The sequence below is a fragment of the Salvelinus sp. IW2-2015 genome, linkage group LG23, assembly GCF_002910315.2.
Source record: "Salvelinus sp. IW2-2015 linkage group LG23, ASM291031v2, whole genome shotgun sequence".
In the NCBI taxonomy this organism is placed as follows: domain Eukaryota; kingdom Metazoa; phylum Chordata; class Actinopteri; order Salmoniformes; family Salmonidae; genus Salvelinus; species Salvelinus sp. IW2-2015.
This window is the reverse complement of record NC_036863.1, coordinates 17,768,971-17,786,376: the sequence shown is the minus strand read 5'-3', so window position 1 is coordinate 17,786,376 and position 17,406 is coordinate 17,768,971. Positions and strand designations below refer to the sequence as shown.

Here is a 17,406-nt window from a genome sequence, read left to right as displayed (position 1 = left end):
ACACAACTGTTCCGCCCCTGGCTGGGTGGTTGTTTTTGGTAAGTACACTGCAATGATGATTACTGGATTTCTGACAATAGTTGTTTTTTTCATTTCTGTATTGCCTTATCATACCTTGTTGAAGAAGTTTGTTACAGATGTGTAAGGGGCCTCTGGTATGATGCCGTTGCTTGATGCTCCAGTTGGAGAGGCTGATACGAAAACAAGCTTCCGCAGGAGAGTGGGCTGACAGAGGAGGACCCTTGGTTTGCTGTAGTTGATGTTGTTGAATGAATAAAAGTGATGTTTGTCCTCCCTGTTGTGAAGGTTTGAAGTTCCCGGGTGGCGACGAGCCCACCTGGTACAGGTTGTATAGAGGGATGGACCTGAGGGTTAACATATTCTCGTTTTTTGGTTACTAATGTGTGGTTGGCCACTCCAGGTGTAGTTATTGGAGTGGACTCCTTTTGGTCCTTGCTCATTTACGACTCAACTTACATTGATGCTATTGGTGTCCCTAGGGGTCCAGATGAATATAAACTGGTGGACTAAGTGACAGCTGGGTTTGAATCTTCTGTCTGTTGGTGGTGTACGGTTAATAAAAATGTGGGCAGAATTAACTACATTCATTTTAATATCCAGAAACTGGGTAATTGGAATCAACAAGGCTTTGAGGCGGTCCATGGACAATTGGCAGCTACATCCTTGATGGCATTTCAAATAGAATCGGGTGGAGATGTTTATTGGCAGAACGGGGGGGTCTGTACCATGTTTGGTGAACAGTGTTGTACTTTCATTCCCAATAACACAGCTACAGATGGGAGTCTGACTGTAGCATTGGAGGGACTTCGTACCCTTAATGGTAAGATGAAACAGCATTCTGGAGTGGACACTTATATGTGGGACTCATGGATGGATGCTTTTGGTAATATAAGACGCTGGTTTCCTCTATCCTAGTATCTATTTCCGTATTTGCAGGTATTCTTGTACTTTGTGGGTGCTGTTGCATTCCATGTGTGCGCACGCTTGCTAGTCGTGTTATCACTGCCGCCATAGACCCTAATCAGGAAAGGGCCCAAATGTTCCCATTGCTTGATGATGGGGAAGCTGGACCTGTCTATCTATTTGAGGACTAAGATATTTTTATGTCACGTCTCTTGTGAGACGTGAAGAGGGGAATCAAAAATTTGTCTTCTGACAAATTTTATCTAGTTTATCACGTCTAGAAGACGTGAAGAGGGGGATTTGTAAGAAATTGAAATAGATACTGGAGACTAGTATAACAACATTCCAACATAGGCTATCCTTTGTACAAAATGCCCCCCCTCTTTGTCCTTAGGCACATGCCGATCTCATTAGATACTAACCTCAGACACACACACACCCCACTCAGGACAGGCCCCTGAAACATCATTTAGACATACACATTCTTTCCAAGGGTGTGACTCAAGACAAAGAACTATGTCAAGAGCCAATGGAACGTCGACACCTGGTCCGAACAGGACCACTCACGACCAAGATTGACCAAGAGGAAGGCCAGACGACAAGACCACCTACTTTGCTAGTTGCCTATATAATTTGAATGTACTGTTTAGAGCGGCCTCTTCTCCGACGATTTCATAAGAATCTGACAGAAAGGGGCCGTGCACGTTTTTGCCTGATATCTTTACACTTTAATAAAACGGCCTTATTATAAAAGTATCCACCTCGTCCTATGTCTCCACTTGGTCTCCTGTCTCCAGTAAACGTTTTATCAACACTTGCTAATTTTAGCAGCGAGGTCTTCTTTTTCAAGTTTACCAGAACTAGCAAGGACTTCTGTCACGAAAGACGCCATGTTTGATTTGGAGAACATCTGACTAACTAGCTAGCAGCACCAAAACCCTTCAGGCACTGTGCAGGCTGAAGAAGCCAACTCACATAAACCAATCAAAAGCAAAGTTCCACTATGCCCAAGACTCTGTCCACGCCTAGGCCAGATTTGCGATTTAAAAGTGAGAAATACTGAACAAAACAGAAGCAATAAAAATAAGTAATACTGAAAGGACTAAATATCTTGGAGTCTGCCTTCTCCCTACAGCCTCTCAACTGTGTATGTCTGGGAGTGTTGGGGAATAGGCAGAAGACGACTTTACCTTCGAACCAAATGGACAATAAATAATCTATTATCGTCTATTCTATTAACAAATCAGCAACTGCAGTATATATTAGCAGTAGAGTTGTAGTCTGTCAATGAGAGGAACATTTATGTGATTAAATCAGTGTTTGATGTATTTCCCCCCAAAAATATTGGATAGACTGAGGGGGAACCTATAAATAATTATTCCCTTTTTGAGGGACAAATGTCATGACTTGTCAGGAAAAAAAATCAAAGTTTAATATGTCAAAAGGCAACCATATTAGAAAACTGGTGGAGGACACTTTAAGGCACTGTAGAGGACGGATATGTGTAATACATTTACATCAGGGACAGAGTAAATATAACAGCTGAACACTGACATCATTCAAATGTATCACATTTTGAAACATTATGGCCTTATCACTACATCATCATGAATTCACAATCACTATGAAATACATGTGACATTGTGATTTAAAACAGACTACAGATTTAACCTTTCAAAACAACAAAAATCCTGACAAAAACAAGAGGGAAGCAGTTTCAACACCTATAATGATTGGCTCCATATTTCTATGATTTGGGAGGTAGCAGTTTACAAATGTATGCATAATGAACTACAACTATCCATTATGAACTATACACTAGACACACAGACACATAAACAGTATTGTAATCTAACAAAGCACGGAGTCATGTCTGCATACTCATTACTACACTAACTTCTGTGTAAATCACCCACATGAATGCTGTCCCTGTAAACACAGTTCAAATTCTGGTTGAGGGTGTAGATTATCATGCGAATGTATAAGTCTTACTCTTTTGAAGAATGTTTGTCCACAATATTAGAGACAACAGGAAAGTTTGTCTCAGGGAGGGCAGGGAACTAAGGGCATTCACAGGGAACTTGGCCTTTAAATTCTATTAATACAAGGGCTGTTTGCTCAGTGTGAATAGTACAGTTCTATTATCTAAAAGAGGACTTCTTTTTCATCACTCTTCTCTTTAGCACTAAGGGTGGGGGTTTGTACTGTGAAGGTTTTGTCAAATGCACCACGGTCCACCCGGTAAGACCCCTTTTCCAGAGACATGCAGGATTCAAATCGGTGGCCCCACAGAATCTCGTCCTCAGTGTAGGAGGTTCTGGCTTGGCATATCATACCTACAACACAGAAGAGACCACATTTTTCCCCACATTTTGCACAGCAAGGCATTTATGAGACGTTTAATCTTTACATATCTATCTCTTATGCTACAGTCACAGACATGATGGCATTACATTTTTTTCTAATGATTTTAGATATAATTTGAGGTCACATTCTAACATTCAAAGCTAACCAACCTGACGCCTCCACGATTCCCTCCAGAATGATGATGATCTCAAATCTCTCCCTTGTCAGACGCTCAGCCCCTATTTCCCAGAAGGGGCTGCTCTCGTTGATGACATGTGTGATGGTCTGTGGCTCGACCAACAGGAGCCTGTCTCCTCCGGTATCGTAGCCCAGGTTGATCTCTGACTGCTCCAGTGGTATGAACTCCCCTTCCTTGGTCTGTCTGGACTTGATCAACTTGGCTCGTATCTTGGCGTCCACCATGTGACTCGCCCTCAGGTCTCCGATGCGGAAGAGGAGGCAGAGTTTCTCATCGCGCTCCGATATGACACAGTGCTTGCTGAAGATCAGAGTCTGGGCTCTTTTCTGAGGCCGGGAGATCTTGACGAACATACAGCCAACCATGAGGGCATCGATGATGGAGCCAATGATAGACTGGGCCATGAGGAGAACCACACCCTCCATGCAGTTGGCCGTCACCAATCTGGAGCCATAGCCAATGGTCCTCTGGCTCTCCACCGACAGAAGCAGGGCGGAGATGAAACTGTCCACATTCTCGAAGCACGGCTGCCATTGAGGGTCGTGGACGTGGGCCACGTCATCCCGCAGCCAGGCGTCTAGGAAGTAGATCTCGGCAAAGGCCACCCACGTGACAACGTAGCACATGGTGAAAACAAAGAGGAACCAACGGTACTTCAAGTCCACCAGAGTGGTGAAGATGTCCAAGAGGAAACGGCTCTTGTCCTCGATAGGGCCCAGGTTGACCCGACACTTCCCGTCTTTGGTGACGTAGCGCTGACGCTGCTTGTTGGCTGTGCCATAACTTGGCCTCTCGTCACCTAGGAGTTTGCAGTGTGGCTTGTGGGGCTTGTTCTCACCACTTGTGCCATGGGCGGAGCTACGGGTGCTACCAAAGGGGCCACCAAAGGGAGCGCCTGAGTACCACCTGGAGCTGAAACGCTTGAGGTGGCGTCCACGGTGAGAAGTGGCTGGCTCCTCAGTTGGGATGATGTACTGGCAGGTGTCTACCTCCTGGCTGATCAATCCTGCAACAACCTGATGGGGGCCAGGGCTCTGGGGCTGTGGCTGGGGGGATGCAGAGGGGGCTGGCTGGGGTGAGAGAACTGGGAAGTTGTCATAGTTGTTGTTATTTGAGCTGGGGATGAGAGAGATCCTTGTGGAGTGGAGCATTGTCAAAGCCATGTTGGTTTTTGCTGCAACCTGAAAAAAACATGTTAGAACAATTAATTGACTGACTCATACATTACATACATGATCTACAATGTATTTGTGTTGGAAACAGTATCCAGTGTCAACACAACCCACTGAACAATATCCCAAAACACAAATGAACAAAATTGACTCTGCAATAGGTACCCTCTTTGGATATGGGGTGAAGCATGTTGATTCTGGGGGTGGTCTAGGGAGGTGTTTGGCTGTGAGAGTCTGTGCTGGTGGAATTGAGTTCCTGCGGGGGTCAATTCTCGTAGGACTCCTGTAGTCACCGTTATGGGGCTCGTGTAATGTCACCCTGCTGCACATCATGGTGAAAGCCATCAACAAGACTACTGTAGATTCCTGTGCTCTGTGTGGCAGTTGAACTACCGAGGGCCCAGAAAGTTGATTTCTTGTTCCTGTTGAAGCAATAGAATCCGATTGAGAGTTGACACACAATTATCAACCACCACTACAGAGGAAAGAGACTAAATGAAACTCTTCCACCAAGTAATACTGGTGGAACTTAACTCCTTATATTCTGATTATGGACAGTCATATTTCATAGTTCAGGGATTGTTAGTAGGCTAAATCCAGCTGTGGGTCAGTGGGTGTATGCCAGATCTCTGATACGCTGAGGGTGTTCTTTCAACAGATGGTTCCCTCTCCTCAGGATACATTCTTACATCATTCCTCCCCCTCTCCTCCCCTGCCCCCAACAACTTTCAGATCGTACCAATCTGACTTACGTCGTGTGATATCATCGGTCTCTGCTGGATATAATTAAACTATAGGGATTACGATTGATCCTCTAAATTAATCTGGTAACAACCAAGGCGCATGGTGATGGATTTGAGGAGATTACGGTTTTACTCTTACTTACGAGGGCTTAGATAATTGATTTGCCCAGATGTGGCCAAATAAACCCCGGGCAAATCTCGATTTCTTGTTGTCACTGTTTCTGTTCGTGTTGTCACTCACTATCTCCCCTACTGGACCGCAAAAACAGCTCGTAGCGGCAGACGTGCTGCGCTGCGTGCAGGATTTCAGGACCACATCAATATCGACTCTGACTCCAGAGTGCAGCAGACCATGAACTGCCCAAGGCATTGTAATCAACAGTACTAATTGCACTCCAAATGTTTTTCTGTACAGGAAAAACTAGAGATATCTCATTACACCTTATCTGTAGAATAGTTGTGATAATACATGTTTGATGTGCAGCTAATGTTGAACAACATCTTCTTTGTAAATGTGTTGATTTTACACAGATGGGCTTCACCAATTCTGAGATGTGTAGCCCATTCCTAAAAGTTACATAATATTGTAAAACAATTCACTCTTTGCTTTTTTCAGTTGCAACCTTAAAACAACATCCTTATAACCAGACCAACACCAGAAGAAATGTGCTAGAACAACCTGGGAAACTATACAAACACAAACAGAGAGGGAAAGTAAGGGATGGAGGTATGTATGTCTGTACATTAAGGAGAGTCATCATAACTAACTGCCAAAAGAAAGACAACAAACTAAACCATACCTGAATAGAGATGCCAGTAGTTGTTCTCAGTTTGGGATCATCTTCCACTGGAGAGATAACAAGGAGCTATCAAAAATAAATACAAGCGGGATGGCTTTTTGTGGTGAAGCTGGTGCTGTGGTTTCTCTCCCAGTGATGTCAAGGCGAACTGGCAGGATGCCTGCTGTCCAGCTGCGGACCAGAGGGGGCTGTCCAACACTCCCCCCTCACCTCCGTCTGCTCACACAGGGAGGTCAGCTGTTTATCTTCTCATGGGGTCAGCAGGGCTGGCGAGCTGTACAGGAAGTAGTACGGCACCATGGGAAGTGACAAATAAACAACAAACACAATGCACAGTACAGAAATGTTAAGTTGGTCGTTGGACAATCAATATTGTTTTCTCTGTGTGTGTGTGTGTGTGTGTGTGTGTGTGTGTGTGTGTGTGTGTGTGTGTGTGTGTGTGTGTGTGTGTGTGTGTGTGTGTGTGTGTGTGTGTGTGTGTGTGTGTGTGTGTGTGTGTGTGTGTGTGTGTGTGAGAGAGAGAGACAAGGGGTGTTGTAAGGTGAAAGACAGAAATATAGATTGAAAAAAGGTTTGCATAATATATCAGAAATATAGATTGAAAAAAGGTTTGCATAATATATCAGAAATATAGATTGAAAAAAGGGGACAGACACAAAAGAAGACTAGAGAGCAAAGCAAGGAGAAAAGAACAACAGAAATAACAGAAAGTTTGAACGTTTATTGAGCGTCAATACAGGTTTCAACAAGTGGAAATCAGAGGAGTGGAAGGAAAGGCTTACATATATAAACAAGAGAATACAAAACAAGATAGGTTTGGACAAAGGAAACTGAATTTCTACGCTCACGGCAATCCTAATTCATCATGATACATGTAAAATATCTAAGAAACTATAAAAATACTCTTTCTGTGTTTTCACTTTCTTAAAACACACCTGCATAGGTTCAAAGCACTAATACCTTAATAATGCATAATAAAGAAATCTCTCCAACTCTCCTTGATGTCTCTGTGAGTATCATATGAGCGTATACGCTCTGCCTCAAGTCACTCAGAATCTACAACATTTTCCAGTTTAGAAAAATATGGTAAAAGCACATTAAAAAGTAATATAAAAAACTGCTTTGCAATACTAGGCAAAAATCCAGTGTTTGTCAACTCTACATCAGGATAAAAACGTTAGCGGCCGTTGGCTGGCGTACGGGCCTTGACACTTATTCTCAGAAGCTGACCTCTGACCCCTTGACCTTACTTGACGGCGACCACAGAGGTGTTGGTGATAGACTCCATGATGGCGGCCAGGCGGCTGCACAGGTCATGGGGCACTTTGGAGCGCACTGTTGGTGGATCTTTTAGAACCACCATCTCTGTTGAGCAGTCCAGAACCCTGGGCAGAAACTCACCCAGCTTCTCCTGTAGGGAGTCTGAAAAGGAGTGGAAGGGGTGAGAGGGAGAGAAAGACTTAGAGCTTCCATGAGAGGAGTAAAATACAGTTAAGACTGCCAGGTGAGTAAGAGATACAGTTGAAGTCGAACGTTTACATACACTTTAGCCAAATACATTAAACTCAGTTCACAATTCTTGACATTTAATCCTAGGAACAATTCCTTGTCTTAGGTCAGTTAGGATCACCACTTTATTTTAAGAATGTGAAATGTCAGAATAATAGTAGTAGAGAGAATGATTTATTTCAGCTTTTATTTCTTTCATCACATTCCCAGTGGGTCAGAAGTTTACATACACTCAATTAGTATTTGGTAGCATTGCCTTTATATTGTTTAACGTTTCAGGTAGCCTTCCACAAGCTTCCCACAATAAGTTGGGTGAATTTTGGCACATTCCTCCTGACAGAGCTGGTGTAACTGAGTCAGGTTTAGGCACCCTTGCTCGCACACGCTTTTCAGTTCTGCACACAAATATTCTATTGGATTGAGGTCAGGGCTTTGTGATGGCCACTCCAATACCTTGACTTTGTTGTCATTAAGCCATGTTGCCGCAACTTTGGAAGTATGCTTGGGGTCATTGTCCATTTGGAAGACCCATTTGCGACCAAGCTTTAACTTCCTGACTGATGTCTTGATGTTGTTTCAATATATCCACATCATTTTCTTCCCTCATGACGCCATCTATTTTGTGAAGCGCACCAGTCCCTCCTGCAGCAAAGCACCCCCACAACATGATGCTGCCACCCCCTTGCTTCACGGTTGGTATGGTGTTCTTCCGCTTGTGAGCCTCCCCCTTTTTCCTCCAAACATAACGATGGTCATTATGGCCAAACAGTTCTATTTTTGCTTCATCAGACCAGAGGACATTTCTCCAAAAGTACGAACTTTGTCCCCATGTGCAGTTGCAAACTGTAGTTTGGCTTTATTTATGGCGGTTTTGGAGCAGTGGCTTCTTCCTTGCTGAGCGGCCTTTCAGGTTATGTCGATATAGGACTCGTTTTACTGTGGAAATAGATACTTTTGTACCTGTTTCCTCCAGCATCTTCACAAGGTCCTTTGCTGTTGTTCTGGGATTGATTTGCACTTTTCGCACCAAAGTACGTTCATCTCTAGGAGACAGAACGTGTCTTCTTCCTGAGCGGTATGATGACTGTGTGGTCCCATGGTGTTTATACTTGCGTACTATTGTTTGTACAGATGAATGTGGTACCTTCAGGTGTTTGGAAATTGCTCCCAAGGATGAACCAGACTTGTGGAGGTCTACAATTATTTTTTCTGAGGTCTTGGCTGATTTCTTTTGATTTTCCCATGATGTCAAGCAAAGAGGCACTGAGTTTGAAGGTAGGCCTTGAAATACATCCACAGGTCCACCTCCAATTGACTCAAATTATGTCAATTAGCTTATCAGAAGCTTCTTAAAGCCATGACACAATTTTCTGGAATTTCCCAAGCTGTTTAAAGGCACAGTCAACTTAGTGTATGTAAACTTCTGACGCACTGGAATTGTGACACAGTGAATTAATCTGTCTGTAAACAATTGTTGGAAAAATTACTTGTGTCATGCACAAAGTAGATGTCCTAACCGACTTGCCAAAACTATAGTTTGTTAACAAGAAATTTGTGTGGTGGTTGAAAACGAGTTTTAATGACTCCAACCTAAGTGTATGTAAACTTCCGACTTCAACTGTACATGCTAACACATTGGTTTAGGTCAGGGATCTGTGCAGGCCAGTCAAGTTCTTCCACACCGATCTCGACAAACTAATTCTGTATGGACCTCATTGTGCACTAGGGCATTGGCATGCTGAAACAGGCAAGGGCCTTCCCCAAACTGTTGCCACAAAGTTGGAAGCACAGAATCGTCTAGAATGTCATTGTATGCAATAGTGTTAAGAGTTCCCTTTACTGGAACTAAGGGGCCTAGCCCGAACCATCAAAAACAGGTCCAGACCATTATTCTTCCACCACCAAACTGGCACTATGCATTGGGGCAGATAGAGTTCTCCTGGCATCCGCGAAACCCAGATTCGTCTGTCGGACTGCCAGATTGTGAAGCTCGATTCATCACTCCAGAGAATGTGTTTCCACTGCTCCAGAGTCCAATGGTGGCAAGCTTTAACACCACTCCTGCCAATGCTGGCCATTGCGCATGGTGATCTAGGCATGTGTGCGGCTGCTCGGCCATGGAAACCCATTTCATGAATCCCCCAACGAACAGTTCTTGTGCTGACGTTGCTTCCAGAGGCAGTTTTTGAACTCGGTAGTGAGTGTTGTAACCGAGGACAGACTTTCACTCGCTACCCTCTTCAGGACTTGGCGGTCCCGTTCTGTGAGCTTGTGTGGCCTACCACTTTGCGACTGAGACGTTGTTGCTCCTAGACGTTTCCATTTCCCAATAACAGCACTTACAGTTGACTGGGTCAGCTCTTGCAGGGCAGAAATGTGACAAACTTACTTGTTGGAGAGATGGCATCCTATGATGGTGCCACGTTGAAAGTCATTGAGCTCTTCAGTAAGGCCATTCTACTGCCAATGTTTGTCTATGGCGATTGCATGGCTTTGTAATCGATTTTATACACCTGTCAGCAACGGGTGTGGCTGAAATAGCCGAATCCACTAATTTGAAGGGATGTCCACATACCTTTGCATATATTTAACACAGCTTGGATAAAGCCCAGTAAAAACCTCTTCCCCTGTCCTCACCATCCAGGTCTACTCCCAGGTAAGAGCACCAGTGGCTGCGTACAGCCTCCATGGTGTCCAGGTCTTCCTGGCTGACCATGTCCGGCCGGCTCATCAGGTGCATGCAGGGGATGACCGCCTCGTTCATGATGATCATGCCCTCCTCCATGTCGCTCACCTCGCCGCTCCTGAACAGGGTGGCCGCGTTGTCATTCATCTCCTAGGAAGGGGGCAGAAGGGGGAGAACAGGGGATATGCAGGTGCAGTGTCACTATGGAGTCTCTTTGGATAGTTTGTGTTTTCCGGTTAAGATCCTTGGGAATTCATGTACAAATTAACCCCATAACAAACACAAAAAAGTGGCTGCAACCAGGTATTTTCTAGCTTGAAATGAAAAACAAGACTTGTTCCTAAATAAATGCAACAATTTTAGTGAGCTGTTGAATGTGGGGCTTAAAATACAGAGCTTCATCAAGGTGAAATCCCAAGTACTTGTATAATGACACCACCTCTATTGGTTCATTTTGCAAAGTGACTGAGGCAGAGAAGGGGGTTGCTTTCTTGATCTGGAGAATTCCATTAGTTCTCTGCATTTAAGATCAATTTGAACTGAAAGAGGTTATGTTGGACAACAAACGCTTCCTGCAATTTGAGAAATGCCTCATCTAGTGTGGGAGCAGTGCTATAGATGGTGTCATCTGCATACAGGTGTAGGATCTTAATTTGAGCCAGTTTGCTACAGAAGGGAAATAACCCTGCAGAACAGGAAATGTGAATTATTAGTCTTGAGATAAGTAGTCTATACACGCATAAAGTTTTATTATACTATATAGCAGGGCTATTTAACTCCAGCCCTATGAATTTTTTTACTCACACTGAAGTTTAGCTTATTATTCCCTATATTATTAACATTTAATATACATTATATATTATATATTACCTATAATATACATAATTCTATATTCCCAACTGACAACATCAGTCTCATGTCCAAAATATTTTTTAAACTTTCAAAGTGAGCATCTGTATCATCAGTAGCACTCACTTTGAGACACCTCCTCCTGTAAAATGCAATAAGCGACTGCTCCATCCCTCTCTTCTCCCCTCTCCTCAGTAGCATGGCGTTGTCTTTGTAGGCGTGGTTGAGGTAATTCAGCGCCTCGCGCACCCTGGTGGAACACAATGATGATATTACGTCATGACACGTCAGCCCACTGATGACATCACATAAGACAGTCAGCCCACTCACTCAAACCACCATATAGGCTGATCATGTAGGGGCAGGGCCCCAGTTGCCATGACAACACTTACTTTCCATGCTGGTACTGTTCCAGGCCCGTCAGCAGGTAGACAAACACTGTCCGGAATAGGCTGTAGTCATCATGCCATTGCTGAGGAGAAGAGCACACAGACACATTCAATTCAAGTTTGGGCTGGTTTCCAATGGAGAAAAATGTCTACCTAGAGTTTCGGTGTAGATAATATACAGTACCTGGCTCCTTCCATCATTCATCAATGCTTGTGTAATGCAACAAATTCTAAAATTTTACTGAGTTACAGTTCATATAAGGAAATCGATCAATTGAAATAAATGAATTAGTCCCTAATCTATGAATTTCACATGATTGGGCAAGGGTGCAGCCATGGGTGGGCCTGGGAGGGCATAGGACCACCCACGGGGGAGCTAGGCCCAGCCAATCAGAATGAGGTTTTCCACACAAAAGGGCTTTATTACAGACAGAAATATGCCTCAGCACCCCCTCAGATGATCCCACAGGTGAAGAAGCCGGATGTGGAGAACCTGGGCTGGCGTGGTTACAAGTGGTCTGTGGTTGTGAAGAGTTGGAAGTACTGCCAAATTCTCTAAAATGACGTTGGAGGCGACTTATGGTAGAGAAATGAATAAATTATCTGGCAACAGCTCTGGTGGATATTCCTGCAGTCAGCATCACATCTGTGGTATTGTGTTGTGTTACAAAACTACACATTTTAGAGTGGCCTTTTATTGTTCCCAGGACAAGGTGCACCTGTGTAATGTTCATGCTGTTTAATTAGCTTCTTGATATGCCACACCTGTTAGGTGGATGGATTATCTTGGCAAAGGAGAAATGCTCACTAACCGTGATCTAAACACATTTGCGCTCAAAATTTGAGAGAAATAAGCTTTTTGTGCGTATGGACAATTTCTGGAATCGTTTATTTCAGCTCATGAAATATGGGACCAACACTTTACATGTTACGTTTATATTTGTGTTCAATATAAATAAGCATTTTTATTCAGTTTTGCTCAAATTGTCCTCATGTGAAATGACACAAGGGCACCATTAATCACTGATTGTCTTGGATTCTTTATGATTGGTGGAACAAACTGCTTGTCAGTGAGGCCAAAATGGTGGAAAATCAGAGTTTAGAGGTAATAATCATTCATACTCTGTAACCATGTTTCCATCCAACAATTTTTATGTGAGTAAAAGTTTGTATGCTGGTGACATGATCGGTGCCTGGCTGCCAATTGGCAAATAATTATGAACTCCAATAACCAGATAAAAAAAATATTAAATCCACTTTTTGCACAGAGTGAGGAGTTCCTTCGCCGTTTTAGCTGACCGATATTTCCCATTATCTTTGCTGAAAGTAGTCATTTCTAAGCGCCACGGCCATAGAAGATGACAGCGCGCCACACAGTGCGATTCCAACAACGCAAACAAAGATCTACACACATGCCAGAGGCATTTCTCACTTGGTACAATATATATTCCTCTACACTCTTAGAAGAAAAGCTGCTATATAGAACCTAAAAGGGTTCTTCGGCTGTCCCCATAGGAGAACCATTTGAAGAACCCTTTTGGTTCCAGGTAGAACCCTTTTGGGTTCCATGCAGAGCCTTTTCTATAGAGGATTCTACATGGAACCAAAAAAGGTTCTGCATGGAACCAAAAAAGGGTTCTGCATGGAACCAAAAAGGGTTCTGCATGGAACCAAAAAGGGTTCTCCTATGGGGACAGCCAAAGAACCGTTTTGGAACCCTTATTTCTAAGAGTGTCGTTATCCGAGTTCCACCTGCAACTGGGAACAGGCGTTTAGAAGACACAGGTGCCTTCCAAATCGAGAATAAAGAAAGGATTGGCAGTAAAGGTTGTTTGAAAATAAGTTTACTATGCTTTCATTAGACCATCAGATCAACCTTCAGTACAAGCTAGCTTAGTTATGCCGCTGTCGGTTGATTCTGGATTGGCTAAGGGAAACGTAACTATTGACACATACCATATATTCCTCCATATCCATATCCTCTGGCTTGATGAGGCGTAGTTTGGCACGGGCCTCTCTCATGATACTAATGGACCTACACAGGAAGTGATGACACAGGAAGGGATGATTTGCTCCACAGCAATATACCTATGAATAATACTGTCAACTTGATGACAATGTTGATGATCAATTATTTTTAATTATTCAACAAATCATTGTAAGAAAAGCAGCAAGTACATTTACAATGAAATGACAAAACATGAACACATTTGAAGTTTTTAAATATACATTTCAATGTATGTCAGAAAGTTGTGCTGACTGACCTGTCGTCGAAGCTGAGGTTGCGGTCGGTGAAGCCCTCCAGCAGGGTCCTCTCTATGACGCGACTGGGCGCCTGGTTCTGGAAGAAGTAGACCAGGGCATGGTGCAGGCGCGGGTCCTGCTGGGCAGTGGTCTCCTCCTGAGACAACTCAAACAGACGGGAGTACTCCTCCTGGAACGCCTGGGGAGAGGGGTGTGAGGGATGTTAGAGGTGTGTGTCTGTGTGTCTGTGTGCTCTTTGTCGGGTACTGAGGTGTGTGGTACAAATAACATCCTACAAAAAACTGTACAAGAGTGAATGATATCTTAATTTCCTCCTCCTTGATTGGAGTGTGAGGTCCCAACAGTATACTTTTTCTAACAAGTGGTTTTAATAAGTACATGGAGTAGCCAGACAATTAGAAAAAAGTAGCCAGCCAGGGAATTCCGGGCAAGTGGAGTCCGGGGGAGCACACCAGCGTGAATTTACTTTAACAACCTGAGTAGCTTTCTATGACTTTACAATAAAAATTACTTAAAATGTATGAATTCAGTGTGTTGCTACTTGTTGTGGATATCGTCTAGGCCTAGGCCTATATAATCAGGACAATTTTCCAAGTTAGATACCCTTTAACATTAAACCGGTCTTCTCTTGAGATTGACAGCTTTACTGCTAGATATGAATTGCCACAACGATGTTTGTTCTTCAAATTATGTATTTTATTGACTCCGATGCTGTGGACACTTAGGGAAAGGAAACCAATATGTCATTTTGTAATGGGTGAACTATCCCTTTAACAGTTTGGCCTGTCAATCAATCAATCACTGTGGGTGGGATTGTCAGGGGAGGGGGCAGAATGTTTGAGTCACACAGTTGGTAGGGTTTCAGTCCTGGTGGCCATTTGATTAATTGTTCAGCAGTCTTATGGCTTGGGGGTAGAAGCTGTTAAGGAGCCTTTTGGTCCTAGACTTGAAGCTCCGGGTACCGCTTCCCGTGCGGTAGCAGAGAGAACAGTCTATGACTTGGGTGACTCAATAGATGACAAAGAAGATGCATATTGTTCTTTCTAGAGGGAGAGGGCTATACAGACTTTTCTGACTAGCGAATTTAAACTTTTAAATTAAAGAAGCCTAGTTAAGTTATGAAGTGAAAAAAAGTAGCCGGCTGAGTGTGAGCGGTTATGGAAAACAATACCTATGGCGCAAGTCTGCCAAGACTCTACCTCTCCCATTTATGTATGTGCATATACCTCAACAAGAGGAGAAAGACAAAATGTTTACATGTATAACATTGTAGAAGGACATAGACTAGCGAGATGATAATGAGCGAGTACTAAGGATACAGCCTACTTTACCTTGATGAGGCCAGCCTCAGGGCCGTCCTTGTCGAACACCTGTCTGGCTTTGGCTATGGCCATAATGATGCCCTGCATGGCAGGAGTTAGCATCATCTTAAACACCACAGAGAAGGACAAAGAATTAGAGCAAGTCCACACACAAACAAACTCCTATAGCAGCAACGCACCTTTCAGCGATCCATGTATGCGGTCTCCATTCATTGAATATATGCAAGCTATAATAGTCATATTTGAAGCAACAGCCAAAGACTATCATTGCCCAAAATGTATCTAAACGATTTTCTAACCAAAAACCAATAGAAGTCCATGTAACATGGAACAGCATGCTCTCAATTTATTATTATTAATTTGTATTTATTCATGTAAGTTAAATAAAGTTAGTAGCGGCTCTCTACCTCTTCATTGTAGCCGTCAGTGTCGGCCCGGACCAGGATCCTGCCCACGTTGGGGATCTCCACCTCCGACACCACATTCTCTGGTTGCTGCTGCCTGCTTCTGGTCGGCGCCGGGGCGTCCTGATCATCCTCGTCGTCTGCCTGGGTGTCAGGCGCTGCTGCAGCTTCCGCCACTGCCTCTCTGAACCCAGTCTCGCTGTCTGTCTCAGTGGTGACGTCTGTGGAGGGGTCAGGGGTCACAGCTGCAGTCTGGGCCTGGCCACTCATCTCTGCTGCAGGGCTCGGAGACTGAGGTGGGGGGAGCTGCTGGGGATATGAAGTTGACATGAACGTTTTAGTCATTTAGCAGACGCTCTTATCCAGAGCAATTTACAGTTAGTGCATTAATCTTAAGATGGCTAGGAGGGAACAATCACAGGCATAGAAAGGGCATTTTTTGTCAATAAAGCTAGAAGGGGGGGGGGGAGTCAAGTGCAAGTATTGGTTCAGGAAAGTATATATACACACACACACACACACAACCAGTCAAAGGTTTTAGAACACCGACTCATTCATGGGTTTTTCTTTATTTTTACTATTTTCTACATTGTACAGTAGAATACTAGTGAAGACATCATAACTATGAAATAACACATATGGAAACATGTAGTAACCAAAAAAGTGTTAAACAAATCAAAATATATTTTATATTTGAGATTCTTCAAAGTAGCCACCCTTTGCCTTGATGGCAGCGTTGCACACTCTTAATTACAGCATATACACTGCTCAAAAAAATAAAGGGAACACTTAAACAACACAATGTAACTCCAAGTCAATCACACTTCTGTGAAATCAAACTGTCCACTTAGGAAGCAACACTGATTGACAATAAATTTCACATGCTGTTGTGCAAATGGAATAGACAAAAGGTGGAAATTATAGGCAATTAGCAAGACACCCCCAATAAAGGAGTGGTTCTGCAGGTGGTGACCACAGACCACTTCTCAGTTCCTATGCTTCCTGGCTGATGTTTTGGTCACTTTTGAATGCTGGCGGTGCTTTCACTCTAGTGGTAGCATGAGACGGAGTCTACAACCCACACAAGTGGCTCAGGTAGTGCAGCTCATCCAGGATGGCACATCAATGCGAGCTGTGGCAAGAAGGTTTCCTGTGTCTGTCAGCGTAGTGTCCAGAGCATGGAGGCGCTACCAGGAGACAGGCCAGTACATCAGGAGACGTGGAGGAGGCCGTAGGAGGGCAACAACCCAGCAGCAGGACCGCTACCTCCGCCTTTGTGCAAGGAGGAGCACTGCCAGAGCCCTGCAAAATGACCTCCAGCAGGCCACAAATGTGCATGTGTCTGCTCAAACGGTCAGAAACAGACTCCATGAGGGTGGTATGAGGGCCCGACGTCCACAGGTGGGGGTTGTGCTTACAGCCCAACACCGTGCAGGACGTTTGGCATTTGCCAGAGAACACCAAGATTGGCAAATTCGCCACTGTGCTCTTCACAGATGAAAGCAGATTCACACGCACATGTGACAGACGTGACAGAGTCTGGAGACGCCGTGGAGAACGTTCTGCTGCCTTCAACATCCTCCAGCATGACCGGTTTGGCAGTGGGTCAGTCATGGTGTGGGGTGGCATTTCTTTGTGGGGCCGCACAGCCCTCCATGTGCTCGCCAGAGGTAGCCTGACTGCCGTTAGGTACCGAGATGAGATCCTCAGACCCCTTGTGAGACCATATGCTGACACATGCACATTTGTGGCCTGCTGGAGGTCATTTTGCAGGGCTCTGGCAGTGCTCCTCCTTGCA

General features: G+C 44.1%; 3 protein-coding genes and 1 long non-coding RNA gene across 10 annotated transcripts in view; 1 reads left to right on the top strand and 3 right to left on the bottom strand.

Moving 5' to 3' along the window:
- LOC111950453 (centromere/kinetochore protein zw10 homolog) overlaps positions 1-2,058 on the bottom strand; it is a 17,197-nt gene extending 15,139 nt beyond the window's left edge. The window contains exons 1-2 of the mRNA XM_023968048.2: positions 1,738-2,058; positions 917-939 (exon numbers count right to left, since the gene is read on the bottom strand). Coding sequence (XP_023823816.1) covers positions 917-939; positions 1,738-1,834 — 120 coding nt within the window. The 5' untranslated portion in view covers positions 1,835-2,058. The remainder of the gene's footprint in view (positions 1-916; positions 940-1,737) is intronic.
- LOC139022883 (uncharacterized) lies at positions 118-1,680 on the top strand. Its single transcript, XR_011473950.1, has 2 exons — positions 118-155; positions 189-1,680. It is a non-coding gene; the product is annotated as an uncharacterized lncRNA (long non-coding RNA).
- Positions 2,059-2,331: 273 nt separating the features above from the next.
- Positions 2,332-6,705, bottom strand: LOC111950186 (G protein-activated inward rectifier potassium channel 3). Its single transcript, XM_023967596.2, has 4 exons — positions 6,185-6,705; positions 4,807-5,063; positions 3,441-4,650; positions 2,332-3,260 (listed from the first exon to the last, which is right to left on the bottom strand). Exons 2-4 carry the CDS (start codon positions 4,984-4,986, stop codon positions 3,070-3,072), a joined length of 1,581 nt encoding a protein of 526 aa, XP_023823364.1. The 5' UTR covers positions 4,987-5,063; positions 6,185-6,705; the 3' UTR covers positions 2,332-3,069.
- A 180-nt stretch (positions 6,706-6,885) lies between these two features.
- The window catches only part of LOC111950642 (ubiquitin carboxyl-terminal hydrolase 28), a 36,449-nt gene continuing 25,928 nt past the window's right edge, over positions 6,886-17,406 (bottom strand). For 6 of the 7 annotated variants that reach the window (XM_023968395.2, XM_023968398.2, XM_023968397.2 and 3 more), the window contains exons 19-26: positions 15,612-15,917; positions 15,214-15,309; positions 13,882-14,060; positions 13,574-13,652; positions 11,621-11,700; positions 11,355-11,478; positions 10,331-10,529; positions 6,886-7,606 (exon numbers count right to left, since the gene is read on the bottom strand). In XM_023968395.2, coding sequence (XP_023824163.1) covers positions 7,431-7,606; positions 10,331-10,529; positions 11,355-11,478; positions 11,621-11,700; positions 13,574-13,652; positions 13,882-14,060; positions 15,214-15,309; positions 15,612-15,917 — 1,239 coding nt within the window. In that variant the 3' untranslated portion in view covers positions 6,886-7,430. The remainder of the gene's footprint in view (positions 7,607-10,330; positions 10,530-11,354; positions 11,479-11,620; positions 11,701-13,573; positions 13,653-13,881; positions 14,061-15,213; positions 15,310-15,611; positions 15,918-17,406) is intronic. The other variant, XM_023968396.2, reaches the window with a different exon arrangement.

Excerpts from the sequence above, each read along its gene's own strand:
- LOC111950186 (XM_023967596.2), bottom strand. The coding sequence starts at position 4,986 with ATGGCTTTCACCATGATGTGCAGCAGGGTGACATTACACGAGCCCCAT. Across the intron at positions 4,651-4,806 it reads TCACCCCATATCCAAAGAGG|GTTGCAGCAAAAACCAACAT; the intron begins GTACCTATTGCA and ends TGTTTTTTTCAG. Across the intron at positions 3,261-3,440 it reads GGGAATCGTGGAGGCGTCAG|GTATGATATGCCAAGCCAGA; the intron begins GTTGGTTAGCTT and ends TCTGTGTTGTAG.